Source organism: Laccaria bicolor, genomic scaffold (assembly GCF_000143565.1).
Source record: "Laccaria bicolor S238N-H82 LACBIscaffold_5 genomic scaffold, whole genome shotgun sequence".
In the NCBI taxonomy this organism is placed as follows: domain Eukaryota; kingdom Fungi; phylum Basidiomycota; class Agaricomycetes; order Agaricales; family Hydnangiaceae; genus Laccaria; species Laccaria bicolor.
The window spans coordinates 864,692-890,868 of NW_001889876.1; the positions used below are offsets into that span (position 1 = coordinate 864,692).

The 26,177-nt window shown below is 48.2% G+C and overlaps 11 protein-coding genes across 11 annotated transcripts; 6 read left to right on the forward strand and 5 right to left on the reverse strand.

Annotated features, from left to right (window-relative positions):
* Window positions 1-360: 360 nt before the first annotated feature.
* On the reverse strand, window positions 361-3,816 carry LACBIDRAFT_313737 (uncharacterized protein; the record flags this gene model as incomplete). The annotated part of the gene is made up of 6 exons (XM_001877722.1): window positions 361-1,555; window positions 1,610-2,793; window positions 2,847-2,947; window positions 3,005-3,204; window positions 3,256-3,504; window positions 3,560-3,816. The coding sequence occupies 6 exons, from the start codon at window positions 3,814-3,816 to the stop codon at window positions 361-363; spliced, it is 3,186 nt and encodes a 1,061-aa protein (XP_001877757.1).
* Window positions 3,817-3,961: 145 nt separating this feature from the next.
* Window positions 3,962-6,034, forward strand: LACBIDRAFT_313738 (uncharacterized protein; the record flags this gene model as incomplete). Its single annotated transcript, XM_001877364.1, has 4 exons — window positions 3,962-4,253; window positions 4,312-4,450; window positions 4,496-5,402; window positions 5,465-6,034. The coding sequence occupies 4 exons, from the start codon at window positions 3,962-3,964 to the stop codon at window positions 6,032-6,034; spliced, it is 1,908 nt and encodes a 635-aa protein (XP_001877399.1).
* Window positions 6,035-6,174: 140 nt separating this feature from the next.
* On the reverse strand, window positions 6,175-7,256 carry LACBIDRAFT_313739 (uncharacterized protein). The gene is made up of 6 exons (XM_001877723.1): window positions 7,162-7,256; window positions 6,950-7,104; window positions 6,792-6,900; window positions 6,708-6,737; window positions 6,581-6,655; window positions 6,175-6,530 (listed from the first exon to the last, which is right to left on the reverse strand). Exons 1-6 carry the CDS (start codon window positions 7,249-7,251, stop codon window positions 6,264-6,266), a joined length of 726 nt encoding a protein of 241 aa, XP_001877758.1. The 5' UTR covers window positions 7,252-7,256; the 3' UTR covers window positions 6,175-6,263.
* Window positions 7,257-7,320: 64 nt separating this feature from the next.
* On the forward strand, window positions 7,321-8,651 carry LACBIDRAFT_313740 (uncharacterized protein; the record flags this gene model as incomplete). Its single annotated transcript, XM_001877365.1, has 4 exons — window positions 7,321-7,572; window positions 7,635-7,778; window positions 7,849-8,547; window positions 8,601-8,651. 4 exons carry the CDS (start codon window positions 7,321-7,323, stop codon window positions 8,649-8,651), a joined length of 1,146 nt encoding a protein of 381 aa, XP_001877400.1.
* Window positions 8,652-8,665: 14 nt separating this feature from the next.
* LACBIDRAFT_293097 (uncharacterized protein) lies at window positions 8,666-12,130 on the reverse strand (the record flags this gene model as incomplete). The annotated part of the gene is made up of 14 exons (XM_001877724.1): window positions 8,666-8,711; window positions 8,792-8,903; window positions 8,960-8,978; window positions 9,033-9,116; window positions 9,173-9,801; window positions 9,857-9,886; window positions 9,930-10,085; window positions 10,145-10,643; window positions 10,696-10,926; window positions 10,977-11,227; window positions 11,281-11,492; window positions 11,551-11,689; window positions 11,758-11,835; window positions 11,890-12,130. 14 exons carry the CDS (start codon window positions 12,128-12,130, stop codon window positions 8,666-8,668), a joined length of 2,727 nt encoding a protein of 908 aa, XP_001877759.1.
* Window positions 12,131-12,431: 301 nt separating this feature from the next.
* LACBIDRAFT_313742 (uncharacterized protein) lies at window positions 12,432-13,056 on the forward strand (the record flags this gene model as incomplete). Its single annotated transcript, XM_001877366.1, has 3 exons — window positions 12,432-12,631; window positions 12,688-12,889; window positions 12,940-13,056. 3 exons carry the CDS (start codon window positions 12,432-12,434, stop codon window positions 13,054-13,056), a joined length of 519 nt encoding a protein of 172 aa, XP_001877401.1.
* Window positions 13,057-13,309: 253 nt separating this feature from the next.
* LACBIDRAFT_313743 (uncharacterized protein) lies at window positions 13,310-14,591 on the forward strand (the record flags this gene model as incomplete). Its single annotated transcript, XM_001877367.1, has 6 exons — window positions 13,310-13,426; window positions 13,476-13,682; window positions 13,735-13,783; window positions 13,838-13,945; window positions 14,006-14,128; window positions 14,179-14,591. 6 exons carry the CDS (start codon window positions 13,310-13,312, stop codon window positions 14,589-14,591), a joined length of 1,017 nt encoding a protein of 338 aa, XP_001877402.1.
* Window positions 14,592-14,647: 56 nt separating this feature from the next.
* On the forward strand, window positions 14,648-15,274 carry LACBIDRAFT_313744 (uncharacterized protein; the record flags this gene model as incomplete). Its single annotated transcript, XM_001877368.1, has 3 exons — window positions 14,648-14,669; window positions 14,727-14,799; window positions 14,854-15,274. The coding sequence occupies 3 exons, from the start codon at window positions 14,648-14,650 to the stop codon at window positions 15,272-15,274; spliced, it is 516 nt and encodes a 171-aa protein (XP_001877403.1).
* A 170-nt stretch (window positions 15,275-15,444) lies between these two features.
* Window positions 15,445-18,398, reverse strand: LACBIDRAFT_313745 (uncharacterized protein; the record flags this gene model as incomplete). The annotated part of the gene is made up of 22 exons (XM_001877725.1): window positions 15,445-15,474; window positions 15,538-15,842; window positions 15,900-16,009; window positions 16,062-16,084; window positions 16,138-16,432; window positions 16,485-16,585; window positions 16,640-16,712; window positions 16,774-16,843; window positions 16,894-16,945; window positions 16,991-17,112; window positions 17,162-17,227; window positions 17,278-17,416; window positions 17,529-17,568; window positions 17,626-17,638; window positions 17,694-17,719; window positions 17,768-17,847; window positions 17,898-17,920; window positions 17,973-18,000; window positions 18,057-18,100; window positions 18,161-18,185; window positions 18,241-18,316; window positions 18,373-18,398. The coding sequence occupies 22 exons, from the start codon at window positions 18,396-18,398 to the stop codon at window positions 15,445-15,447; spliced, it is 1,767 nt and encodes a 588-aa protein (XP_001877760.1).
* A 151-nt stretch (window positions 18,399-18,549) lies between these two features.
* LACBIDRAFT_313746 (uncharacterized protein) lies at window positions 18,550-20,929 on the reverse strand (the record flags this gene model as incomplete). The annotated part of the gene is made up of 9 exons (XM_001877726.1): window positions 18,550-18,633; window positions 18,685-18,812; window positions 18,861-18,996; window positions 19,046-19,354; window positions 19,404-19,678; window positions 19,737-19,972; window positions 20,025-20,343; window positions 20,395-20,701; window positions 20,828-20,929. The coding sequence occupies 9 exons, from the start codon at window positions 20,927-20,929 to the stop codon at window positions 18,550-18,552; spliced, it is 1,896 nt and encodes a 631-aa protein (XP_001877761.1).
* A 284-nt stretch (window positions 20,930-21,213) lies between these two features.
* On the forward strand, window positions 21,214-26,052 carry LACBIDRAFT_313747 (uncharacterized protein; the record flags this gene model as incomplete). The annotated part of the gene is made up of 9 exons (XM_001877369.1): window positions 21,214-22,768; window positions 22,821-23,014; window positions 23,065-24,363; window positions 24,413-24,544; window positions 24,598-24,676; window positions 24,740-24,881; window positions 24,936-25,518; window positions 25,573-25,862; window positions 25,917-26,052. 9 exons carry the CDS (start codon window positions 21,214-21,216, stop codon window positions 26,050-26,052), a joined length of 4,410 nt encoding a protein of 1,469 aa, XP_001877404.1.
* Between the last annotated feature and the right edge of the window lie 125 nt (window positions 26,053-26,177).

Below are 26,177 nucleotides of genomic sequence, written 5' to 3' on the forward strand. Positions count from 1 at the left end.
AGGCAAGTCAAGAGGAAAGGACGCACGAAAGAGAATCGGTAACCAGAATAACAGTAACATTCGGTCATCTGTGTGTCGTTTGTTCACTTGAAGCTTTCATTATATCACAGAAACCAAACTCACGTTTTTTCTGAAGTTTCTGCGTTTGTTTTGCAGTTGGCTGGTACGAGAAGGCATCGACCTCCTGTTCTGGAATAGGCGTGTCACCATATCCAACGGGTCGCATTTCGGCAGCAGACGAAGTCGACGCCGAACTGGCTTGGAGGTCTTGAGACGAGCCTGGTACAGACTCTCCTTTAGCTGCGCGGGGGGTGTAGACAGGTGGTGGCATTTCTTCTGTCTGCTGTCTGGCAGTGGTTGCTACAGCCAATGCAACCCACTTCTCCCAAGTCGCGCGCCATTCTTGCGCTGCTCTAATGGCACCTGCTCCCACAAACTTCCCGCGTCTTCTTCTCCCTTGTGACCATCGGCAGCCACGTTTTCGCCACCAAAGAAAGACGGCCATCCAGGCATCATCGGGATGAACACCGGGAAAACCATGGGGATTTGAGGCAAAGCACCCCATGGCATACCAGGTAGACCATTGAGATTAGGTAAGTGAGGCAAAGGGAGCTGGGGAATGTTCGGAATTATGCCTTGAGGTGCAGGGAATTGCGCAAGCGTCTTCTGAATCATTTTTTCCATAAAGGAAGCGGCCTGCTTGTCATTGACTGTTTCAGATGCCCTCTTGGCCTTCTCATCTCCCCTGATTACCTTGTCCAACATCGTAGCCGTTGGGGGAGGCGTGGGAGCTCGCGAGACGTTCACGGAACGTCGTGGGGTTGCCCTTCCAGAGGGTGCAGCCATCCTTCGAAGGGTGCGATTTGAACTGCGTTTCAACAAGCCCCTATGAACCTGCAAATCTGCATCTTCTTCCGCATCCCCCCAATCGGCTTCTTCGTCGTCGTCGTAATGATCGGAATCGCTGTCCAGCAGCATAATCGTGGGATTGATGTCATCGAAAAAGCCAGGGACGGAGACTTCCTTGGGCGTCTTCCCAAGCGCATTTACAATTTCCGCATCAGCCCCAGCTTCTATCAGAATATTTGCACAATCCTTGGATTGAGAAATACCTGCAAAGTGCAATGCGGTAAATCCATTGCGGTCGCGAGCATCCAGATCAATTCCGTGACCGATCAAAAATCTCAACAAGGTTGAAAATCCCAGCAACGTGGACAGATGAAGCAGGGTTTGCCCACTTTGTGATGCATACGATATAGCGTCGCGAGTTGAAATGGACTCAGGCGCAGATGAGCCCATAGGAGTGTCCAGAATCGCAAGGAAATCGACAATAAGTTTTTCAAAGTTGTCAGATTCACCTCCCTGTCGGAAAAGGATTGGTCGAAGATCCCGAGTCGAAGAAACTGTAGAAGCCAGCTGCATCATGTTACTGTTATCCCCCTGTGTGTCACCACCTTCGCTTCCGGCAGTACCAACAATTCTCATGGCGACATTCTTCGCGTCCTCAATCTTGCCAGTCATTTTTAATCCAACAACTTGCAAAGCTAGCTCCATACTAAAACGGGTTGGTCAGCATACATGTCTTTTGGAAATGAAGGGTTCCACTCACAGTGCCCTGTCTGATTCGTCAGAGTATGTGAACAGAGATGGCGGCGAGTTGGGCTGGTCGTCGGTCTTTGGGAATCCATCGAACCATACAGCAACCACACCTGGCATCGCTCGAGGTGGAAGCACACAGACTAGCGTGTTATCGCTCCATCTTTGGGTTGAGCTTGCTACCGCATCACCAAAAATACAGTTGAGTTGAATTGACGGGTGGAAATTTGCACCAAGAACTGTAACCTCAGTGCCGCCATGTGTAGGACCCATATTAGGGACTAAGCGGTGAATCGTAGGTATCTGCATCTGCATCGGCTGCTGATTTCGATCAAAGAACATGTAGGGCATGGCGTGTGATTGGGTGGACATCATCATAGGGGGTATGTGCAAGGGTAAAGAGTGAGGTGGTGGAGCATGAGGAACTGGTCGAGAAGCTTCTGGCATTAACACGTCAGGGTTATGGTCAAGAGGCGTAGCAAGAGTATCTGGCGAGGAGGCGTCGGAGCTTTGACCTGGATATACCAATGGAGGTGGATGTGCCGACAAACCGCCATCCGAGGAAAAGATATTGTGAAGGGCAGAAGGAGTGGGTGATCTAGTCGTGGGTAAGGGAGAATAGGAAGTGTTAGGTGAAGGAGCACTTGATATGCTTCCTTCCCGCAAAACTCGATTGGGCTTGACCAAGGAATCGTAAGGTTTCAGCCGCTTTCTTCCGTTGCTGGTGGACGAGGCGTCCTTCTTTCTTCTTGAAGGAGCGGCAGCATCGATCATCGAAGCATCCTGCGAGGTTACACCCACTTGAGACCACTCAGAATTTTCCACGCCCAAGAAGCTGCTGATCAGTTCCCCTGGGCGAGTGTTAGCCGAACTCGATGTTTTGTGGTCGTCTGTGATCATGATGGGCCTTGAGGACCCGGAACCGACGATACGTCCGATGTGATCCATCATAGTGAAGTGGACATTGAAACCAACCTTCTCCCGGTGATGTCTACAGTAACATGTAATGCGAAGAGGCAATACCACAGAACCTGTTGAAAAGTCGAGAACCTCGGCACAATTGAACTGGATGATGCTAGTCGTGTCTTCGTACTGCTTGCTTTTCGAAAATTTGCTATTTGAATCTCGTTCGGCAGAGTCCGACTCTGACCGTGCTGGCCGAACTCGCGCAGCAAGTTTCTTCGCGACTCGTTTCGCCTGAAGCAGATTGTCAAAGGCGAATAACCAACGCAAATGTGCAGCGACCTTACCTCACGCGCTTGGCAACTTGAGCAGCTGAGAACCTGATTATGGGGAGGAGAGGAACAAGTTATAGTTGTGGAAAGATGGAGAATATCCTGGGGTTCGGGGTCTCAAGTTCCATCGTTGTGAGTATCAGAGATATTAAATTCGACGATTGGCAACATACCTATTTTTCCCTGCTTCCTTGTCCGCTTCTTTGTTGCCGTTCCAGGAGGCAGCTTCAGCCATTTCCATGAACCCACTCGATCATACTTGAATGGGTCTGACGAAGAGCTGGCGTCTGCGAGGTCAACGGTCACTCGCACTTGAGTCTCCACTCGAGATTTGGTCCCTCCTTCTGGTATGCTTGGGAACTTGATAGGCAGGCTGGAAAATTCTGATTATGTGATAGCCAAAAGCTAGGGGGTTATTACATACTTGTAACATGACTCTTTTGGAGGGTGTACGACCCTCTGGTTGATATTTGATGGATCCTGTCTACGTGGAAGGGAAGCAGGTGGGGGGATTGGTTTCGTCAAGGATACTGGCCCATTGTTCGACGGAACCAACAGGTTCCCTGTTCGGAAGGTGTGTACTGCTGGCGGAGAGTGTGAGTTATCAGGGCTTGCGCTCGAATGATGAGAAGTAGACGAATAATTGAGAGAACTAAATGCAGGAGAGGGTGAGCTAAAAACAAAGGTTCAGCGACGACAACGGCTGGAGAGAGTGATGATAAGCATACTCGTCGTAGGCATGCTGTTCAATCAACTCATCCAAACAAAGCATTTGATTCTCTTCCGACTTGTGTGGCGTTAGGTAGAGCGAAGGATCTGATTCCCAAGGAGGGAGTGAAGACTTTGTAGGATGCATGGAGAGGTACCACGAGGAGGCGAGGTCAAGGTCGCTTTGAATAGCAACGGGATCAAGCGAGTCAGATGGTTCCGGGGTCAAAGGAGACGGAGAACGCGAGCCCGCCGCTGTGGCCGACGACGAAGACATTGACTGGGGCGTGGTGAGAAACGACGACGACGAGTATTAACAGATTTGAATAGAATTGTGAGGAAATCTTTTGTTCACGTGATATGACCACCGTGCACTACCAACTTTCAAGCCGTTACTTGGTCAATACTCAGCGCGCAGCTCGATGACAAAATGGCTTCTGAGGACAGGGTTTTATGCGACGCGACGGCCAGGTAAATTTGCCTCGCGATTGAGACCAATACGACCACTGGCCAAATTTCTGTCAAGCACACAGAGTCACGATGAACCTCTGACCCTTCTTCGCAAGGCGACAGCTTTGCTTCCACGAGTATTTCCTGCCCAGACAGCTCCTGGTGTTCATAGAACCACAAACACCACCGAGTTTTGGAATGGCGTTTTATCGCAAGCGTATGACGATTTGTCCGCAAACACGGAAAGACCGGCAAGAGTCGTAGGTTCGTATTCGTATTAAACGTTCCATAAACAAGCTACTGACACATGCGCCGTTTTAAGTGTACGGTTTGGACGAATGGGCTAGAGCCCAAGACATTGTCACGGCGCTGCTCGAAGATCCTTTAGACTCAGACGAGACACATTTCACGCTTTTACGTGATAGGTGGAAAGACGTTCGACAGCGAAATCTCACCCTCGTGTGAGTTATGTATTATAACTGGCTTGACGCAATTGACCTTCGTAGTTACGGCGAACCCGACAAGTCAGACCCCTCAACTCTCCAGATACCTGCATCTTACTTGTTGAAATTTCCTGTTCCCTTGGAAATTACTGAAATCCGTGCTCTCTCCGCGATACAATCTACAGACGATGTTATGACAACCTCGTACCTCCCAATAGACGATTCTGTCATGGCCGCCTTGTATAAAGCTGATATACCCATTGTCGTGTGCAACCCCATCACTACACCGCTTTCAACACTTCTCTCCCTCTCGTTGCCCTCCAGAACAATTATCATTTTGACTGCCGGCACATCACAAGCACAGTATTTCGATCAGGTCCTCCAGCACTCATCATCGCCCCATCTACACACGACAACCCGAAAATTTCTCGTAATGGACCCAGGCCAGGCTACTGCGGCACTCCGTGTTCTGCGATCTGACCCTAACTCCTTCTCTACGATCCAAAGATACCAAGATGGTTTCCTTGGGTCCAACGTATCTGCAATTACAAACGTTCTCAAGACCATCCTTGACAAGCCAAAAACATCGGCTTCAAAAGTCTTATTAAAGCCTACGCTCCGGACAACGCTTGCGTTTCTTCACTTGCAGGAGGCGCTATCAGCTTGCGCGGCATCTCTTCAACACGCGAGATGTGATCTAGACCGTCTGTCCCTGGACGTCAGTGGCTTAAATGAAAGGATTGAAGAAATAGAGGCACGAACAGAAGGCGATGTGTTCGGTGGGCGACATGAAGATGGTCTTTCGAGCCATGATCATGAGGTCGCTGAAGCGCTCAAGCTTGCCGAAAAGAACGTAAGAGAAGTAATGACTCGATTGAACTGGTGGCGCATGGTAGGAAGAGTAGATGAGATCAGCAATATCGTCACCGCTGCTGTGGAAACGGCATGGTGTCCAGTTCTGGAGAAAAAGGTCGAATCCCTTCCTTGCCACTTTTATAATATAGTTCAAGTTGACTAGGGTTCTTCCAACAGCTAATCTTGCGTACAGGCCGTCTATCAACAATCCAGGATGCGCTTACAGCGGCTAGTTTCACCATGCTTTCAACACATCCCTCCATACCGTCCGCAATTCTCCGAAATACCCTTGAACAGCTCACGTTCTCAACAGAATACCCTCTAACGCCAGAAACTCTAACAAATCCACTGCATGCCCGGCGACGCCAAATAATTGACTATCCGACGACGCGTTTGCACTTGGCTGGGCAACGAGCTGTCCTAGGAATGACTGGAGGCATTCTGAGTGGTGCTTGTGTAAGCTGGGCAGGTTGGTACGGTTGGTTAGTCGGCAGTGGGGAAGGTTTGTTTAGTTTCGTTGGCATGGATGCTGGGACGGCAATGGGAGTTGGTATCCTTGTTGCACTAAGCAGCTTGAGGTGGGCAGTGGGACAGTGGGAAAGATCAAAAAGAAAGTGGTGGCAAGACTGGGTGAGGGTAGGAGAAGGCCTTGATAGAGATTTAAGGGTGCGTTCTGGCGGCATACATACCCCGTCCACTTGGGCTAATAACGCGGAACCTATTTCAAGGCAACTCTCCAAGGTGTGATGCAAGAACAAGTCACAATAGTCGCTGCAACGACTTGCACCACCTTGACAACGACGGTAGCACAACGGGAGGAGGAGATTGAAGAGGTTGTGGATTACCTTAAAAAGCTGCAGGCCTGCTTGGACGATGTTGGCGGCGTTGCCAAAAAAACATGACACTTTCGCCAGATACCAGATCTGCGCACCCCAGTATGTCTTTCCGAACATTTCTATGGGTGAACGGCGGTATGTTAAGACCTTCCTTTGGACGGCTTATGACCGTTACTTGCAGCTACGCTGGCCTCAGCTTCCTCGTCGGTATCAGAGCCAATGCCAAATAGCTCTTCCTGCTCATCCCAAACATCTTTGAAATGCACTGACTTTCCTTTGTTCGCTTTTGGTTGTGTCATGGCGTTCTGATGGTGCATTGGTAGAAGTTGTGTGTTGTATAGCTCCTCTTCCTCATCATCTTGGTCATACGCTGAATCCAAGTTCAGCGGCTGGTAGAGGCGAGCAATCTGACAGAATATTAAGGAACGTCGGAAAGAAATGGAGCGGCAGAGCTTACCTCACGCCGACGTCGATAGTATCTTTCCATGTAATAGGAAGCGCATAATCCCACAGATGAGCCGAGTAGATTAGCCTGTTGGTTTTTTGAGGATTTAGATGAGGAGGTAAAGAAATCGAAAACGCACAATGATATCACCAATTTGAAATTCTTTGTACTGTGAACCTTGAAGGTTATGGATGTTGGTAGTAGATTAGGCAGAGAACTCAACTGGAAGGGCTGACTGCACGAATTCACTGAGAATCCCCCCACAGAGAAAGCAGAGAAATAAGGTGAAAATCAGGGGTGAATGCTTCCAAAACCATATTCTCTTGGCATGTCTAGTATATGTAGTGGTTAGACCGAATTACACATGGACAACGGACATACTCTTCGACATCGAAGATAAAGTAGAAGACACCAGTAGCCAGGGAGAAGCATAGGAAGTGTAGAAGCTTGTCGTTGAGAGGCAAAGACTGAGAAAATTTGGTGAAACCCAGGAAGGCGAGGAGGATGATGATGATGACCGTGAAAACGAGAAACCACTGTGAGTGACAATGTAAAAGGCGGCGTTATTCAAATAACTGGGCGACATAACTCACTGGCCGGAATCGAATTGGCATGTCATAGTTGGGTATTCGTATGTGATGAGATTTCATCAGTATTCTCGTCAAGGACGTTGTAGCCGACATGAGAGTACTTCAAGTTATCTATTTAGTAAAAGAGTCGGAAGTTGTTTGTGCAACCTGCGTGTTACACTCATGGCTCACTCAACGACCGCAACATCAACCTATGTTCTTGCAAAATATTCCAGGTCATATCCCTCAAAAACGCCTACCCAATCGCAAGATACATCCTCAGAATGGCAGCACTTCACAAACCCTCCCATATCTCTCATCCTCGACATCAAGAAGAGCGGCGACAATGAGTTAGAGTCTATGCGTCTTCGAATACTGTGGCGTATCAACCATGACAGCCCAGAAGATGGTCTTAACAATACAGAGGTCGTCTTTGCAAGTCTCGAAATATTACGACCAAATCAGTTGTCGCTAGTGCTAACATCGACCATAATCAGGAAGATATTGATCTTTTATCGTTCTCTGCCCTTGAATCACGAGTCCCGCAGAAGCAAAACTCACAAGGATTCCCTTTGAAAGCCGTCCACCGTGATACTCTCGTTGGAATACGATATATGCACCCTCGTGATCAAATCCCACCAGTATGCATTGGCAACAAATTCTTCGAGTGCTGCTCTATGACTATGACTTACGGATCTTGTGTGCTCGCAGACATTTCGACGTTTTCAGGTTTCATTTTCGTCGCCATCTCTCGTGTCCGAATTCATCAATGCCATTCAAACCGTGTGTCCGTGCAAGCAGAACCCAAATAACCCCCAGGTTTCCAACCTCAACTCTAATCCAAGTGTCATTGGCCTTCCCCCCTCCGGCGGAACACAACCTCATGCCCAGCTCTCTGACAACGTCATTAACTTGCAATCAGATCGTGGTGAACCCATTCCCTTGCCAGCCGCCCAAGGAGCAATACAAGGTTCTCAGGCACCATTCTCTTCTTCCCTCGGCATACCACAGCACTTCAGCTCGTCACCTTTCAACTCAGTCGCCCACCCTACCTCTTCGTCTGCAACCAGCGCCAGATATGGGCTTGAGGCGACCGACTCTATAACTGTTTCCAACCGTTATCTTGATCAGAATATCTCCCTCCAGTTTGCCTCCGCGGGATATGTCGGTCAGATCGAACCAAACCCCAGCCCCTTAACCCTTCCGACCCCGTCATCACTTCCGTGTTCTGAACCGAGTGCAACAAATGGAGGCAATACAATTGCGTCTAACACGGACTCTCTTCAGGTTCCCCCCCTTGACCCTGTCCTGGCCTCTCTCAAAGAAGTGACCTCGATATATAATCTTTCCTCAGCCACTTTAGAACAAGTGGTAGGTGACGTGATCAGGGAAGAAGGATTTCCCCGCTTGGTATGTTGCACTCCATCGTTACGTTGTTAAGTGTCTAAACTGCTAGCATTCAGCTTGAACAACTTGCTCCTTTGTGGAAAATTCGAAGCCTTGTGGGGGCGTGATTCGTTGTGATTGATCAATTAGCGATGTGTTGGCTCAGAAATGTCGTAAGGGCATTGTAACTAGATACATAAGAAGCTGGTCGAAATTGATAGACGTGTAGACGTAGTTTCTAAGGGACTACCTAAATGACTCGTCTCACTTTGAGCCAGGGACATGATTTAGGAAATCCTCCTCGGTCCAGCCATATTTCCTCTTGAGTCTCTTTGCGAAATTTTTGAGCATCTTGGGTTTAAGCGTTGGATCGGGATGCGCTTGAAAAGGGATGGAATGAGGCGCCATTTAGTTGAATAGTTATGCCAAAGCTTACGTTTGTGGAAGGTAATAGGCTATCAACAGAAAAGAAATTAGTATCTTTCTATACATACGTTCGATATTCGCACCTTATCATTTTTGTTGGGTGGGTCAAATCTAACGCTGGAGCCCGCAGTACTCGGATCATACTCAAACCCCATCTCCCTCATAAGCTGGGGAGAAAACAGATCAGAATTTCGCCCTGAAAACATGCAGATAAGAAAAAAACCTTGAGGAAATTTTCCCACTTCATGGGCGCTATCCCTTGCGTCGTATCTTCCGCAGTGGCAAGGAGTTGGTGCATATATCCAGTTGTCTTCTTACTTAATTTAGAGAACCACGTATATTTGGGGTTCTTCGGCGTCGCATCGTCTTTGCCTTTGCCTTTCAGCCCAGCGCCAAGTTTCGAGAAAAAGCCTTTCTTCTCTTTTTCTGGGTTAGAGAAGAGGGAAGCATGATCAGGACGTGATTTAATTTTTTCTTTGACTTTTTCTCGCTCCTCAAGCGTACGGAGATAACTGTGAGCCGATTGCGCCGTTGTAGGCTCAACAGGCGTCGCAAGAGATGTTGTTGACATCTGGGGCTGAGCCGGCTTAGCTGTGCTAGGTCGAGGAGCTGCCTGATTGCGCTTCGGAGACGGGGAAGCTGGAGCTTGGAGAGGTGTCGGCAACTTGGGAGCACTTGCAGGTGTCGGCGAAGTAGAAAATGATCGTCGGGATACATCCTGTGGTTCTGGGGATGCGGGGGCTGGCTTCTTCTTTTTTTTGGGTTTCTTCTTCTTCTTTTTGGATGCAAGAGGGGCATCATCTTCATCCTCCACTTCTTCGATCGTAGTTTTATGGCTCTTGGGGAGTTCAACTGTTGGGAGTCCAATATTAACTAAGCAGCTAAATCGGTAATGAACTTGGCCGACCTTTTGCGCTCGCAGCAGGGGTCGTTGCGACTGCAGACGTGAATATATGTCAAAAGGCAAAAAATCAACTAACCTTTCGCGGAAACTGGGACTGCTTTCGGGGGACCCGTCGTTGGAGGTGGTTTAGGAACACCAGAGGGGGTTGCCCGGAAAGCTCCACGGATGCCTGGTCGAGCTTCTGTGCGAGTACCAGGCGTTTTCAATTTTGGACTGGACGGGAACATACGTCCTGAAAACATAGACTTTGCTCAATTCGCGATTCCTGTGGTATCATTCAAAGAAATATACCTCTTAGCGACCCCAGCAGCTTCAAAAATGGGTTTCCCTTTCGGTCTTCCTGCGCAAAGGGATCCAACTCCGGAGAGACGTTGCTCTCAAACCAGTCAGCTTCATGAGCAGCGTCCATGGCCTCCCTCAGCATCTCTCGTATTTCATCCTCTGCCTCTTCGTCGTAGTCGCTTGCATCAGAATCGCCTTCGTCATCGTCATCGTCGGAGTCGTCGGAATCGTTCTCGAGATCATCATCGTCGGAGGAATTAGAGACGGACTGTAGGTCTGGCATGGAGTCACTGCCTTCATAATCTGCGCCATTAGTTATGGCAAGTGGTCTGCGCTTCTTTTTACCGACTTTCGACGGCGAAACCAAACGGGGAGGACCGTCCGAATCGTCATCCGAATCATCAGAAAGATCAGGAATGTAGTAGGAACTCCATTGCGGAGCATAGTCTAACTCTCCTTCGAGTTGCCACAGGGTGTCAATGTTATGGCCAGAAACGGCTTGATAGTTCTGTGTTGTGGAGGCTCAGGTGATTGAGGCAACATGATAGCTACAAACTCACCAGATTGATAAACTTCCACATGTTGTCCAAAACGACGGTGTGTCTGGTTTTCTCGAGGGGGAAGATGGAGTCCTTGAAGTTTGCGATTTCTGCGGATGCTTTCGACGAGAGAATCTGAGCGTCAATCCATAGTTCGTATTCTTCGGGCATTTGCCGCGCGGATTTCTTCCAAGATTGACCATCTGAACCAGACAAGGCTCCTTCCAGGTATTGTTGCAATTCTACCGATTCCTACGATCCTTTGAGAAGGCCAGTCCAAATACAGCGAATATCAAACAAACCGAAAGATCGCCAACGGCGTCCCACAAGGCTTGAGGGAATCTTTTGGCCTCACGAGGTGACTCTCCGATGGCATCGTGAAGGATCCGGTACAAAATGGCTTTCGGGTATGGTGCACGCGGAAAACAAAGTTCTATGATGATGGAGTCAAGGAAAGAATTGGCCGCTCCACGAAGATCTTTCCAATCAAACGCCATTTCCTCCTCTCCTGGTGCTGAAACTTCACTCTTCTTGAAATATTTCGCATAGTGCGCTGGATTGTATGGATGATTTTTAAGTGGTTACAAGGAGGAATTAAAGACTTACGGGTAGTCGTCGCCAATACAGAAAACTTTGCATGGCTCATTTCAACCAGCACGTTCACCATATCATACAAAACCAAAAAGCGATCTCTCATATCTTCATTATTCTTCAACTGCACCTTGATTATTCGATCGGATAAACCGTCTATTGTAAGGCCATTGAGTGTATCTTGCACCATCTTCCATGCTGAAGCGAGTAAATACGCATTGTGTATTCTGTAAATAACAACCGACGATATTTAGAAACGAAAGTGAGACAAGGCCAAGAACCGACCTCGTTCCGACGACCTTCGCTACATAGGTAGGAGATCTGCGAGTTTCAGAACCAGGGCGCGACCTCGCCTGCAACTCGGCCTCAATAATATAGCGAAAGAGGTCCGGATCTCTTAGGTTCGCAATGTCGTCAAGGTAAGCTAGATGAACAGAAGGGGAAAATAAACAAATCGTCTCAAGCGCCAAAATCGACCAGTATGAATCGCACCATCGTACTGAGACTCTGCAATTTTTAAGCACTTCTCAAGACTGAATGGAGGCATGATTGCCGTCTTAACCTCCTCCTCTGCGGATGCTCATCAGACAGTGCGAATGTAGCACGAAAAAAAGCAGTGCACACCTGCGATTAATTCAAACTTCTCTCTCCCTGTCATTTTTTTCATCAACATAAGTTCCCCTGTTCCCCTAGCTCCATGTTTGCCATTTCGCAAAACCAGTGCCCTGGTGGTCGATGCCTTTTCCTTAGGCGGCCCTTCATCTTGATCTCGTTTGCCTTTGGCAACTCTAGATACATGCCTTGGACCAACAGGCACGAGGGATTTCGAGGCAGAGGCAGGCGGTTTAGTGGGTTTGATAGGCATACTCACCTTGACAAGGGTTGTCAAGAACTCCTTAATTATGCCCCGATCAGTTTTGTATTTGTTCGTATTAGGATCCAAAGCCGTTGTATTATTTAAGTCAGGGTTGTTAGGTAATGGTCGTCATACTCTTTCGTTCGTTGTCCTTCTTTCTTTGTGCTTTTCTTTCTCCTCCTTCGCCGAGCTGCGCTCGTCATTGCTCGCTATTTTCCTCCTCGCTTAAAGACGTTCCTCAGTTTTGGAGCAGGCTCCCTTCAATTTTCTTGTTATATTTCTATCTTCTCGCTAAATCTTCGTCTTTCCAATGGGCAACCTCATCTGGCACGAATACTCCCGACTTGTTTCTATCACGGCAAGCGTCTGTAGGTGTGCCCTTCTTTATACAAAAAACGATCATTCACGTGCCATTACAGATGCCATTTGGGCAAGTTTCTTCGGCTTGTTCTATCGTAAATTCTTTTGGGACTTTGTGGGTGGTACTTTGCGTGATCCCGGAGGCATTCAGTGAGTCGGCCAAGATATATACGCCAACCTTCAAAGCTCACTGCAGACTATAATAGGCCATCTCCAAATGCTGAATTCTTCATTACCATCATCGTCAAGATTCCCCTCGTGCAAATCCTTTCGAACATTCTCGCAGCATCCATACTTGCCATCGAACTTCCTCTGCCACAGGTTAAGCAGTTTAGTTTGTATCGCAGCATCGTTGGCCGGATTGTTCTGCTGCTATTTCAAGTTTTCCTGACAATCCTCTTCTACCAGGTGCGCTCCTTTTGCACGTTGATTCAGGATACAATTAATGTTTTTTCAAGGGAACAAATGCCGCCATATGGTCATTGATAGCGGTCATATGTTATGGCCGTTCGCTTATGCTCGGAGAAACGATGCAAGAAGCAAAAGATAATCGCGGGAAGGCAGGGATGGCTTGAGGAGTCCCAATATCTACTGAGTGTCGCCATTGACAGCGGCAGGAGGTTAAAACCAGCAATTTTATCAGGGCTGGAACCCAATTTTGCACATTCATTTAATATTGTCATTTCGTCTTTCAAGGAACCATTCCTGATGATACCCTCCGATGTATATTGTATCGAGTAACACAAACACTTGTCACTACTATCTCCGAACACAAGGAAGCGATTCTGTCCAAGATCCTCAGGATTGCATTCCTACTACCCCTTAAGAATGTCACCAAGACAGATCATCTCAAATATTCCTCAGAGTTATGAGGCCGCACTGAAGGCTGGCGATTTGTTCTTCTTCCCGTCGACAGTGATCAAGCTCGTCGATTCCGACATTGAGGTGAGGATCCCCCCATTGCGGTGAGATACCGTCATGAAATCGCAAATAGTTCGAGATAAGAGTATGCCCAGCATTGCAGAAGAAACCCACACTTCCATCCCTTCACTTCGACACGGTCGGTCTACCAGTCGAATCGGACAGAGGAGCGCCTGATATTAAAGGAAGGACGTTGGACCCCTTCTCCCCACCTTATAACCCCAACCTTTACGTCGGAGATCTCAAAGATGAGGAAAGCCAAGAGGAATTCGTTATCCTGGTGAGTTCCCAGCTGGTCCCCATTTTGAGTCGACGCCCTTACGACTTATAAGCTCAATAAATTCTCGGTCGTCCCTCACCATTTCCTGCTTGTGACAAAAGGTATGTTACTGTGGCAGATGAAGTACCGTGCTTTATTGATCCTCTTGCTTCCAGAATTTAAATCGCAGACATCTCCGTTGTTGCCGTCTGAGCTTGTCCAGGCTTATACTCTTATATCCACTGCCTCTCGAGCAGGAAAACATTTCTTTGCTTTTTATAACTGTGAGAGACGCCCCCTCCGTGCGTGAAATATGATTTTTTTAAACTGGTCTTGTTTTTCAGGTGGCGAGAACAGTGGGGCCAGTCAACCACATAAGCATATTCAATTTATTCCTTTGAATCCTGAAGATGCCAAGGGACCGCCTATAGAGCATCTTGCAGGCCAAGTGAATCTAGAAACTCCAGGTCTTCTTTGAAGCTGTCCATCTTAAACGACTGCTAATTGGATATTCCAGATAAACCCTTCTCGCTAACAAAGCTATCCTTCGCCAACCACGTTTTTCGCCTATCACCCCGTTTAGACACATACCCACTTGATGAGCTAGAAAGGGTACTTTCGAGTGCCTTCATGCAGCTTTTGGATCTCGTTATATCCACTATCCGGCACGACCCAGATTACCCACCTGGAAAACCATCGTACAATGTGATGTTGACCCTCAATCACCTGTACCTGATCCCTCGACGACGAGAAACACATACCCTTCAAGCCACTGGAGAAAAGCTCAGCGTCAATGCACTTGGATTTGCTGGCATGTTGTTGGTTAAAAGTCACGAAGAACTTGAGGCTTTGAAGGACGAGTCTATTTCGAAAATTCTTCGTGGGGTTGGGTTGCAAAGTGTACACGATTTGCAAGTTGAGGGGCAGTGACGTCATTATTAAAGGGCAATGTGCTGTACTTACGTAATGCCCGAGTTGCCTACATCATGCCATCTTTCACGAATGCCTGTGAGTTCAACGCTGATTGACCAGGTCCTTACCTTTCTAAAGTGTTTTACTGTAAAGCTTCGTCGGCGGTAATCCCATCAACACGAGTTAATCTAGCGGTCAGCTCCTCAGAGGCCGCTTCCTTGGGAGGGTAAGGTTTCCATTCAAAGCCATCTGCATGCAACCGTCATTCATTGTCCATCAGCAAAAAGGCCAAGACTCCAATTATTGCCGGTTCTATATGCGGCTCTCTTTTGCTCATAGCTTGGATCATTGGTTTCGCGGTATATTTCAAAAAACGTTACAGAAGAAAGGAACGAAACCGTCTCATCGCAGCAGGCGAAATGGCTCCTAGAGAGAAAGATGTGAGACCACCTGCAGAGAAAGTAGTTATCCCTCCCGACCCAGCTGTCTTGCTCGGTCAACGCAGACCCGGAGAACATGCTTTCCCCGAACGAGAATTCTCCAGAGGAAATTCGTGTTCGCCAAAGCTGTTCCGACATGAAACCAATAAATCGATGATTATACCTTCACATGCCTCTACGCTTCTACACGACGAATCAGTCGTGGATCCTCCACGAACACATCGAAGACGAGACGAAATGAATACGCCTTTCAAAATCTAGCAGGTCTAGGACATATAAATTTATCTTGGGTTGGAGGTCACTTTTCAAGTTTATTTTATACCTACATACTCGTGGAGGATGACCCAATTGTATAACATGTTTTGAAAATATAGATGGACACGGTTTGTTATACACTGAAATTTCAACGTCATTACCAGCGGTTACATAGCTCAATCGCAATATGCTCCAAGGTTGGCCGGCTGTTAGATGGGCAAATAATGGCTCAGGAATGAATGGACAACCAACCAATCAGCAGAACTTACTGCGACATCTCGAGCGTACCTCAAAAGTACACCCCGCCCGACATTGAATTTCGAATTCTCTGAGGCATCCCATTCTGCCTTGCGCAGTTTTTGTTCGTTCTCATCAACCAGCCAGTTGATCGTTCGGGTCTCGGAATCAATGACGATTCGGTCCCCATTCTTAACGAGTGCGATAGGTCCTCCAACACGGGCTTCCGGCACGACGTGACCTATGATAAATCCTCGACTGGCTCCTGAGAAGCGACCATCTGTTATTAAGGCTGTGGAACGAGCAAGTCCAGCGCCTGCAATGGCTCCTGTTGGACCTGTGGAGTCCGAGTAAGTTTCATGGGTAATCTCGGCGAATATGAGTATATTCTCACCAAGCATCTCGGGCATACCGGGTGCACCTTTTGGTCCTTGATACCTAAAGATAAGCACCGTGCCTGCCTTGATCTCACCCGCCTCAAGCGCTGGATAGAATCCATCCAAGCTTAAGAATGTAATCAGCAAACCTTTCGTCGTTAAAAGCCCCTTGGACTAACCTATCAAAGCATCTCGCAATTCCCTGTCCTATGAATCAGCGAACTCAGCTACCAAAGCAGTCGGTTCGAAACATGCCTCAAATTTGAGACCTTCTTTCCCTGTGAGTTTGGCTACGGCCGTCTCTGGAGCTAGATTTCCCCGCATGATCGTGATATGGCCCGTTTTCTTGATAGGATTGCTCAAGCTTCGAACAACATCTTGCTTATCGAACTCGAGCTCAGGTACATCTGCGAGGTTTTCTGCCAAAGTACGCCCGGTCACCGTCATCTGTGTCCCATCGATAAGATCGGTGTGGTTCAATAGGTATTTCAGAATGGCAGGGATTCCTCCGATCTTGTGGATATCCTCCATATAATACCTCCCTGAAGGCCTGGGGAATGTCTTCTACCCCGCGGTGACAAGTCAGAAGACTGTTGACATACATTAAATCGGCCAGGAAAGGCGTTTTGTCTGCAATCATTTGGAAGTCATCGATTGTGAGTTCTACCTCAGCTGCGCGAGCCATAGCTAGCAAGTGCAAAACCTAAATCTCCCACATTAGCCACAACCGGTTGATGCAAGAAGGAGGTAAACTAACTGCATTCGTGGAGCCACCGAGAACGGTTATGATGACGATAGCATTTAAAAACGAGTTTCGGGTCAAAATGTCCCTGGCAATGGCAGCAAATGTTAGGTCTCCGGTTTTGATGAATCAGGCAACAGTCAACCAACTTGGGCTTCAGATCTAATTCAAGCAAACGTTTTAAATACTTTGCTGCTCGAAAACACTCTTGAACCTTCTCTGTAATCTCTGATCAGCGCTCGTAGAGGAGCACTGAGAGGGAAACGAACCGGGGTACAGGGCTGGCGTGCTCGATGAATAGGGCAAAGATATCCCAAGAGCCTAAGGTGTCTCAGTACAATTCCTTCTATGGCACAACACGCTGACCTCAAGGGCTGAACTCATGGTGTTCGCAGTGTACATGCCTCCACAAGCCCCTGCGCCAGGACATGCGTGGCGAACGACATCAAATCGCTCCACGTCGTTAATTTTTCCAACGGCGAATGCCCCTGAAAAGCCATCAGTATCTCTATGAAGGAACATTCGAAGATGTCGAACCATAAGATTCAAATGCGTCAGAGATATTCACTGATCCACCTTTTTCCTTGCCCATCGAAGGGCAATCTAAACTCGCAATTCAGAACTAGCCCTTTTGAATAAGTCACCTTATTTACCGACATGCCGGACGCCCGGTTGAATAGTTCCACCGTAAACAATGATCGTTGGTCGATTATGACGGACTGCGGCGATGAAGCAACCTGGCATGTTCTTGTCACACCCTGGTATTGAGATGTTGGCGTCGTAATGTTGAGCCTACACTTCTAAATTGCTGAGCATCTTGAGCTACTGGATATGGTGCTTACCATAACGACCTAATGAACCGACTCGCTTTTGAGTACTTAGAACTGAGGGATAAAGACCATACAGCTTCGATTGAATCTGCAATGATATCTCGACTTGGCAGACTGTCAAGGTCAAAATATGAGGGTCACAGAGTGGGCACTTCAAAAAGCTCCACCAACGAATATCTCATTCCTTCCAGTAATGAAATCTGTGCTCAGCCTTGCGAAGGTATATCATTGAAGCTTACCATCTGTTCCCATCGTAATCGCGTCGCTGTAATAACAGTCACGTCAAGTAGTAACTGGAATGTTGATTTTTTACCTGACGCCAATGGTATTGAAGATAAGACCAACAAGATCCTCTGCTTTACAACCTTCCTTTACGTGCTTGGCAAGGTCAAGCTTGGGTCGGATTGAATGATGACCTCATGCCACAAGAGTGATGGACACACAAGGTGAGAGTTACATGGGTTCCCTGTTGATTCATTGACTCTTGTCAGTGGCATGATGCGACTATTTCAACACACCTTCCCACCACACTGGAGAAATCCCAATCTAAAACAGCCCGTTTAGAACCTGTCATTGAAACGGCGCCTCGATCCCCTACATACCTGAGGCTTGTTCATATCGTCCTCACTCAAACCGACAGCGTAAACTTAAGCCGAGCTAGGTTGAGTTGCGAATTCGATACTTATATATGTGCAAGAGTACGAACGCATCGCCTGAGCGCCACCCCGAATCTGTATTTTCGTATTGAGCTATGTAAGACTCAAAACAGTTGGCATCGACGATGACCTTGTTTTGCGTTAATTGACAGGATATCCTGTTCAACTTCGAATCGGGGAGGCTCGATTTCTTGAGGACATCGTGACTAGCACACAGAAAGACTTCAGAACTGGCATTACCCTAATGTGGATGCCTACTTACATGTAAACGTCTCCCGGAGCTGACATTATGTTCAGATAAAATGACGAAATGCAAGGAAAGTCTGCGATCGTAGATATTGATAGGGGAGGAAACAACCAGATACAATGTTTGCACATCAATCATTATTGAGTGATTGTAAACATGTAACATAGTATTTGTGGTAAATCGCTGAAGTAGCTAAAAGTCGAAGCCTTCTTTCCTAAATAATTCTAAGCTACTCCTTGCTTCAGGCTTGGCCAGGTCTGCAAGGTCTATCCGATTCTGTGATTCAAGTTAGCATCGTTCTTGATTCATATTTGAAAAAATGTGTACCATTGACAATAAAGCGCGGCGGAGGGTAAACCACAGCTGGTCACTGGTATCTCCACTTGTTGATTGCTGCAGGCTCAATGCGCTCAGAAAGTGTTCTGCTGCTTCCTTGTCAGCGCCGATGTTCAAACCTGAATGATATATTAGTCCAAAGTTACCAAGGGTTACGAGATACTAACAAGCTACCCCGACGTTGTAAATCGCGCGGGTATACGTCGGTCGGATTTGAAGAGCTTCCCGATACGCTCCCAAAGCTTCTTCTGGCTTGTTGCCATTTGATAAAGAGGACCCAAACCTATTCCAGAGAAGGTAATCCTTGGAAAGATTGAGCGACAACTTAAAGAAACGAAAACAGAAGCAGCACCTTTGGCCGTGCCGCCAGGGCAGTTGCGAAACAATCCTTCGCGCGATCGTATTCACCATTGGTGTAAAACAGTACGCCAAGGCCAATCTGAACGTCTGGATCCATTACGCCTTGGTCATGCTGCGACCGGGCCAAACCAAGAAACAATTCAGTAATGCGAGTGTGCGTGTCCCATGCAGAGTTAGTAGACATGGCTTTGATCGTCTCTTCAGGCACAACCAAAGTCGGGAATCGAGCTCTTAGCCAGCGTAAGAGCATACTGTGGGATGCACGGTCGTATGACTCATTTGTGAAGGATATCGCCAGAGACTGAGGGAAAGTCAACCCAAAGGCTAGCGTTGCATCAGTAGGCACATACCAGCATTCCTGCACCTGGGGCACCTGCCTCTTCTGCGAGCTTCACTCCATGCGTCAAGGCTCGCATCCCTGCGTCCTCTCGCTCATCCATATTCCGCGTCTCACCCAAAAGGATCCAAGTCTCGAAACCACCTTCTCCCAGCTGTCCCTCTTGAATAGCAGCTTCCAGCATCATAGCGGCTTCAGATAAGGACCCGTTTTGTTCCAAAAGAGCTTTAGCATCGTCTAAGAGTGAGCGAGACGAGGGGGGTTGACCGAGATATTTGTTGTTCTGTTCTGAAGGGAAAGGAATATTAACTATTACCCGGTAAGAGATGCTGTCAACCTGGCTTACCGAAGACGTAATCGCCCAACATTGGAATCCCTTCCGCATCGAAACGAACGGGATTCTCCCCATGCGTGCCTTCTTGATAATTCCCAACGCCGCCCTCCCATGCTTCTTGCATGGCGGAGCCATAGTCATCAAGTTCGTCCCGTTGGGCATTCATCAACTGAGAAAATTCGGCTTCCCACTTGGCAAGATCTTCCTTCGGAGGTGGCAATTCTGATTTCTGCAGCTGATCCCAAACCCTGTAGATATGATATACCTCCATGTAATAGTGAAAGTATTGAAGTGGCGCACTTTTGGAAGTCTGTCCCATGTTCAACGTCGGATTCGCTAACATTGAGGGAGACGTTCTTGAGCGACTCTTCGATGTCTGTCGCTTCATCTTCAATCTCTACAAAACCAGATACATCGGCTTGCGCTGGAGTGAGTGACGCGGCGATTTGGGCGAAGGCCGCCTCGAAGTCGGCTTCCCTGCTCTTTCCCTTTCCCTTGCCTTCCACAACATTAAAATTTGCGCTCAGTCCATAATGCGCTACATTATTCGCGCCGTACATGGTCACTGGCATAGTGCCTCCATGCATCACAACTCCCGACATGAGTGAGGGTCGCTGATCTGCAAAGGTGGTCACATTATGACGATATTTTTACTTTTGGATGATCTTACATTCTGGCTTGCTGACCATAATTTGCTGTGCTGAAGGTGAAGGCGAGTAGGAACCTCCAAACTCAGACGCCCAAGCTGCGTTGTTCGCCAGCTCTTCGAAAGGGCGTATGCCCTGTTGTTCCTTCACCCACGCATCGTGCAAGTGCGGCCCACTCATTGTATCCATACGAGCCGGCCCCAAAGCATATGGAATTGTAAAACTGGGTGCCATTTCATGGCCTTGCTGGTTCGTGTCAAAAAATTGGCGAGCGAGAGCAACGTCATGCTCATTTGATGTTGGGTTCAAGGTTCCAGGAAGTTGATGGAGCTTTGGATAGGATCAGATGATGTTATGCGGAGAGAGTGAAATAGTTTCTCACTCTAGAAGAGGAAGGACCAGCTACTCTGTGCTACAGTACGATTAGACTTTTTTTGCAGAGATGTTATGGCGAACCTGTTGCAAGCTCCGGTCTCCTTCCGTATGTTTGAGTACTTGAGACAAGGGATTAGATGGAACGGCGCATTCAGAACCAGATATCAGGCCTTGAAACGACATGGTGATAGGTTAGGAGGACAAATGTTAAAAACGGCAGTTGTGGTAGGACCGGGTATAAACTCGGACCGGTACATAAATATTTAAATATTTATTATTTATTACAACGCCATCACGTGATGAGCGCGTTTCGTTGAGTTTGTTCTCACGAGTGAATTTCGTTGACTTGCAAGTTCTTGGCTCTCCCCCTCATCAGCTCACTGTCGCCACGCTGTTCCGGCAAACTAATCGTTGACACCGTTACATACAGTGACCAGCCATTTATTGGCAACGACGACGCGAGGATTATGGCTAACCATAAATCTCCTCTGAGAGACCGACTGCTTTCAAACTCTCCTGACCCAATCAAGTCTTCTATCTTGCGCGAGTCGGGTATGGGTTGGAATTCACAATCAAGTGGCTCCCTTTCTTCTTCCTCTAGCGGAGGGTCCATTACCTCTCCACTTCGTATCTCGAAACGAGATTCTCCAGGACGTCCAAGAGGACCTGCGATTGCCCGCCGTTCCTCATCAAGCTATAAACATGTTCATAACAACAACCTTGTTTCGAAGTCTCCCTTTAAATCACAGATCCCAACCCCGTCTACCTCATCCAATCGTCCAATCTCCATCACTTTTCCGACCTCGTCGCCCACCCGACGGGTCTCAGGTGAGAAGCGACCTCGTCCTTCATCTCTTTATGAGCAAGCAGAAAACGAGAACGAGCGTCCTTTTGCTTTAAAACGAGAACGCAGACAAAGTAAAGGTTTCCAAAATCTCATCGAAAAGGAACCCGTCACCAAGAGTCCTTTCAAGTTGCGTCAACGCACGAGCTCCGGTTCCCGACCTTCAACCTCGCCTATCCCCGTGCCTCTCACCAGAGCACCTTTGGCTACCTTTACGCCTTCCGCCACCTCAATACAGCCTCCCGCCTCACTTAGTGCACCTCCTCCTCCTGCGATAAGCCCAGGTCCCTCGCCAGGTCGTTCATCTCTCGTTTCAAAGAGGATGCATGGTCCTCGTCTCAGTGGTGGCGGGAAAAGGGAACGCCGAAAAACGGTCACTTTTGACGAACGGTGTGATGTTGTCGAGTTCGACCGTGAGGAGGAAACAGATGAAGAAGCTTTAGAAATGGACGAAGATGATAATGCTCAAGATGACGCTGATGATCCATTTTTCCGAGCAACTGGGCATTCGGGGGATCACGCCCATGAGGAAGTAATGGACCAAAATGAGTCCTACGAAAGTATCCAACTATCGGACACGGGGAGTCCAAGTGCTACCCCTTCTCTGATGGCCTTGGATCCCGATACCAGCATAACTGGCCTTGTGGAGGAGATTTTTTTCTCGCCCAATGCCCGCAATTTTCTTCCGGACTCTAGCTTTGCATCTAACGCGAGTACCCCCCCACGATACTCAGACATACCCACGGATTTGGACACTGAAGACGGCGTTCCATTCGGGAGGAGCCATCATGTTGAAAGATTTATTCAACACCACCACCAACAACCCTCCCAGACCCAACAACCTCTAGGGTTTTCACCTCATGACTCTCCCCGCCATTCACTTTCTCTCCAGCGCAACCATGCACCTGGCTCGTACCCTTTTAGTTTCAACCTCCCAACACATGCTTCCCCCCATGGTCCTCCAGCAACGCCACCTCGTCGCTCTCCCGGCATGCAAAGCACCCCGCCCTTAGGACGCTCGACACATTTTGAAAGAATTAAACAAGCCCGGGAAGAGGAGAAAGAGGAAGACGCTGATGACGTTAATCAACTACCACTCAGTCCCTCACCGATGAAGCAGTCCAGCAGAGATATCGCGCAAGAAGAAGGTTTGGTTCCTCGCTTCAGTATTTTGAACGGTATGTGCATCGTATTTGACTCATATCCCAAAGTCTTTATATTACCTTGCAGAAGCCCAAGCGGAATCCTCTTACAAATCAACTCCCGATGGGGGTGCAGACCCTTTCCAACAGTGCTCATTACAGGAAGAATCTCCTCCAGAGATCCACGGTGACGAGTCCGTGGGTTCTGTAAACGTATCAATAGGCAACTCCCAAGTCAGTTTCGTCAGCTTGGGAGGGACTGACATAGGAGCTGAAGCAGAGGTTTGCAACTTTCTTAGTTTTCGTCCCACAAACTCATAATTGCTTCTCAGGGGGACAGTTTCAATTCAACGGAGGATTCGCACAGATACGAAGAAACGGCAGATGTAGGGGAAGACGAACAGGAACGGTCTCCCTCATATCCGGCCTTCCAGCCACCTGTCTTGGCGTGCGTTGCTTCTCCAATAGGCCGACTGTCTTCCCCGGTAGGGCGTATCTCCTCGCCTATTGGACGCGTCACTTCCCCCCTACTTACTGGTGATCAAAGCCCTAGTATGGGGGGACGGCCGCGAATTAACAAGGAGGAGGTGAGGAGAAGGTTGTTGGGACGAAGGAGTGTTGGTAGTCCAAGCCCTGAACTTGGTTCCCCGTCTCCGAGAGAAGAAAAAAGTCCCGAGTGTGAAGCATCTCAGCTGGCCTCTGATGTCAACGCTCAGGTTGACGTCAACTCCGAAAGGCTACGAGTGGAATATGAAGAAGACAGAGAAAGGGACAGGATGTCCGTCATGACCGGCCAGACGGATTTCAGCACTGAGACGGCGATTGTTGAGCAAGCAGAGAGGAGAAATGTGCTTGCCAGTGTCACGGGACAAGACAGAGTGAACGAGCGGGAGTTTGGGTTTCTAAGCACCGGAGAAAGGCTTCAATTTGATTTTGGTAGCAAGTTCGGTCTGGGAGGGTTGGGCATCTCAGACGGTGGCAACGCTGGTTCCGACGATAATTTGGATGTCACGCCAGTGTCAGCGCGTACTAGGGCGGACAGCGTCAGCAGCCGTAGTGTTGGATCTGGTGAAATGAAGATGGGGAACGTAGATGTGGACATGGAAATGAAAAGCGCCCTCGACCGCCTTATGGAGGACGTTGCTAGTGGGAGGGTCGACGATTCCATGATGACTGACGAATGCGACGATTCTTACGACGAATCCCAAGATTCACCAATATCAGGGCTGTCTCGACCAGCGATAATGGAACGCGTGGCGACTGATACGCCACTTCTTCATAATAGTACGGTGGCTGGCATCTCAAGTAGGACCGTCAGCGACTCCTCGGTGGCCACTATTCCTCCACAAGTTCCCCCCAAGGATAATATCAAGCAGAGGGAACAAATGATCCTCGAACGAAGGCGCGAGGCAAGGCGGATAACAGAGGAGGAAGAAGAAGCCTTCCGTGCCCCTTCCAAAGGCAAAGCACCTGTGAAGGATCAACAACATTTGGGAGTGGGAAGACCCAGTAGACGGCGAAGTATGAGCACCGGAGATTTGCTCGACGTCCATGATGTTGTAGAAGACGATCCTCTCGCAGACAGCATTGAGAAAGAGTTGAGCAAATTAGTGGAACAACCCAAAAAAAGCGTTAGTAATTCTCTTTGATTGCTTATCACCAATGCTGAAATGACTCTAGAAATACCATATTCGGGAGCGCGGGGCCATGATTTACGCTTCCTCGTCTGAGGACAAAATTTCCCATATGCCTGGACCTGGAGACGTTGACGCAGGAAAAGCGTGGAGAGCCGTGCGGCGGCCATCCGACATGGTCAGTTCATGCCACCTCCTGTAACCATGAAACGTTAATACTATCCTTTGCAGAACGAATATTCAAAGCAGATCAAAGAATACCGTGCAAAGGAAAATCTTGGGAAGGCATATGGCAAAGTCTTCGTCAAAGGTCAGCCCATCCCCTCGTTAACATGATTCTTTTTTCATTTTATTTAACGTGCTCCCTCATTAGTGCTAGGTGTGAAAGGTGTTCATTTGCCGCTCCCGGACCAAGCGACCACAATTACTTGCACACTGAACAACGGAATTCATTTCGTTACTACCCCGGAATGCCAATTAAGCCAGGATTGCCGCATCGATCAAGAATTCGAATTGTAAGAATCGAGTCTCTTCAGACACTTTCAAAACTAGTGCTCACTTTTATTTAGAATTGAACATAGCAAGTTGGAGTTCACCTTGACTATTAAAGTGAGGCGGGATCCGCACATAATTTCTCAATTCAAGGCATTGGCACCCGCGCCTCCACCTCCGGCACCAGTACCACCTCCAGTCGTCCAAACAGCCTCGAAGAGTAGCGGAATGCGAAGTTTCTTTTCCTCATCGCCTAAAAAGTCAAAAGAAAAGGTCGCTCAACCTCCTCCTCCAGCCCCAGCCCCTACCTCGCAACCCCTTCAGCGGCTGCCAGAAAATCTCGCTCGGTATCTGAAACCAGATGGCACGCTTGCACGGGCCTTCATTTCTTTCAAAGATATAGCAGCCCGATGCGATACTAGGCTGTTTGAGACGAGCTATCCCTTGATTGGACAGCGGGTTGAACTTGGTGGGAAGTTTTCGACGTTGCAAGTTGGAGAAATTTTGTTGCAAATGTTTAGGCTCCCTCCATTACCCGGCATTCCCCCAGATCAACTTCCACAAAGCTTGGACGATTGTCATCGTGGACTGAGGCATATCAACTGGCACAAGGTGACATACTTCCAAGGTACATTGACCCAGAGTGGCGGTGACTGTAGCGTAAGTTTTCTTTCTCTTTCTAGTTTGCTCCAGTGTCTGATGGAAGTGATTTAGACCTGGCGTAGACGACACTTGCGTGTCGTTGGTGCCAATCTGGTGGCCTTCAACGACGTGACAAAGAAAGCTACCGCGACCATCGACCTCAAGAAAGCGATCGCGGTCGAAGACGACCAAGAGGCGCGTAAAAATGCGCTAAGTTCATCCGCTGGATCAAATCCTCGTAGCAGCCGGTATGCTGACGAGTACGACGGTCTATACGGCGTGGAGAGATCTTTCCGATTAATCTTCCCCCATGACGAAGAAATTATCTTCTTTGCTGATACGGATGAAGAAAAGGCCAGATGGTAAGACTTGTTGATCTGCTAAAATATGGCGACTTAAATGATTTGTATGACCAGGTTGGAAGTTTTACGCGCCTTGGTTGGCCGCATACCACCACACCCGTTGTGGGCTGAACTTCTTTGGCAGCGACACGAGGAGATAACGAAACGAAATCAAGCGGCTCAGCAAACAATCCTCCCTTCGTCGCGGTAGTCATAGACACTGCAGCACATCTTTCCTTCGAACTTTTATTCAAACTTCAGTCTGTACACAATCCTCACTTCTCCACTTTGTACTTTTTTTTTGCTATTTTATGACGAACTGTAAACGTCCTCAAG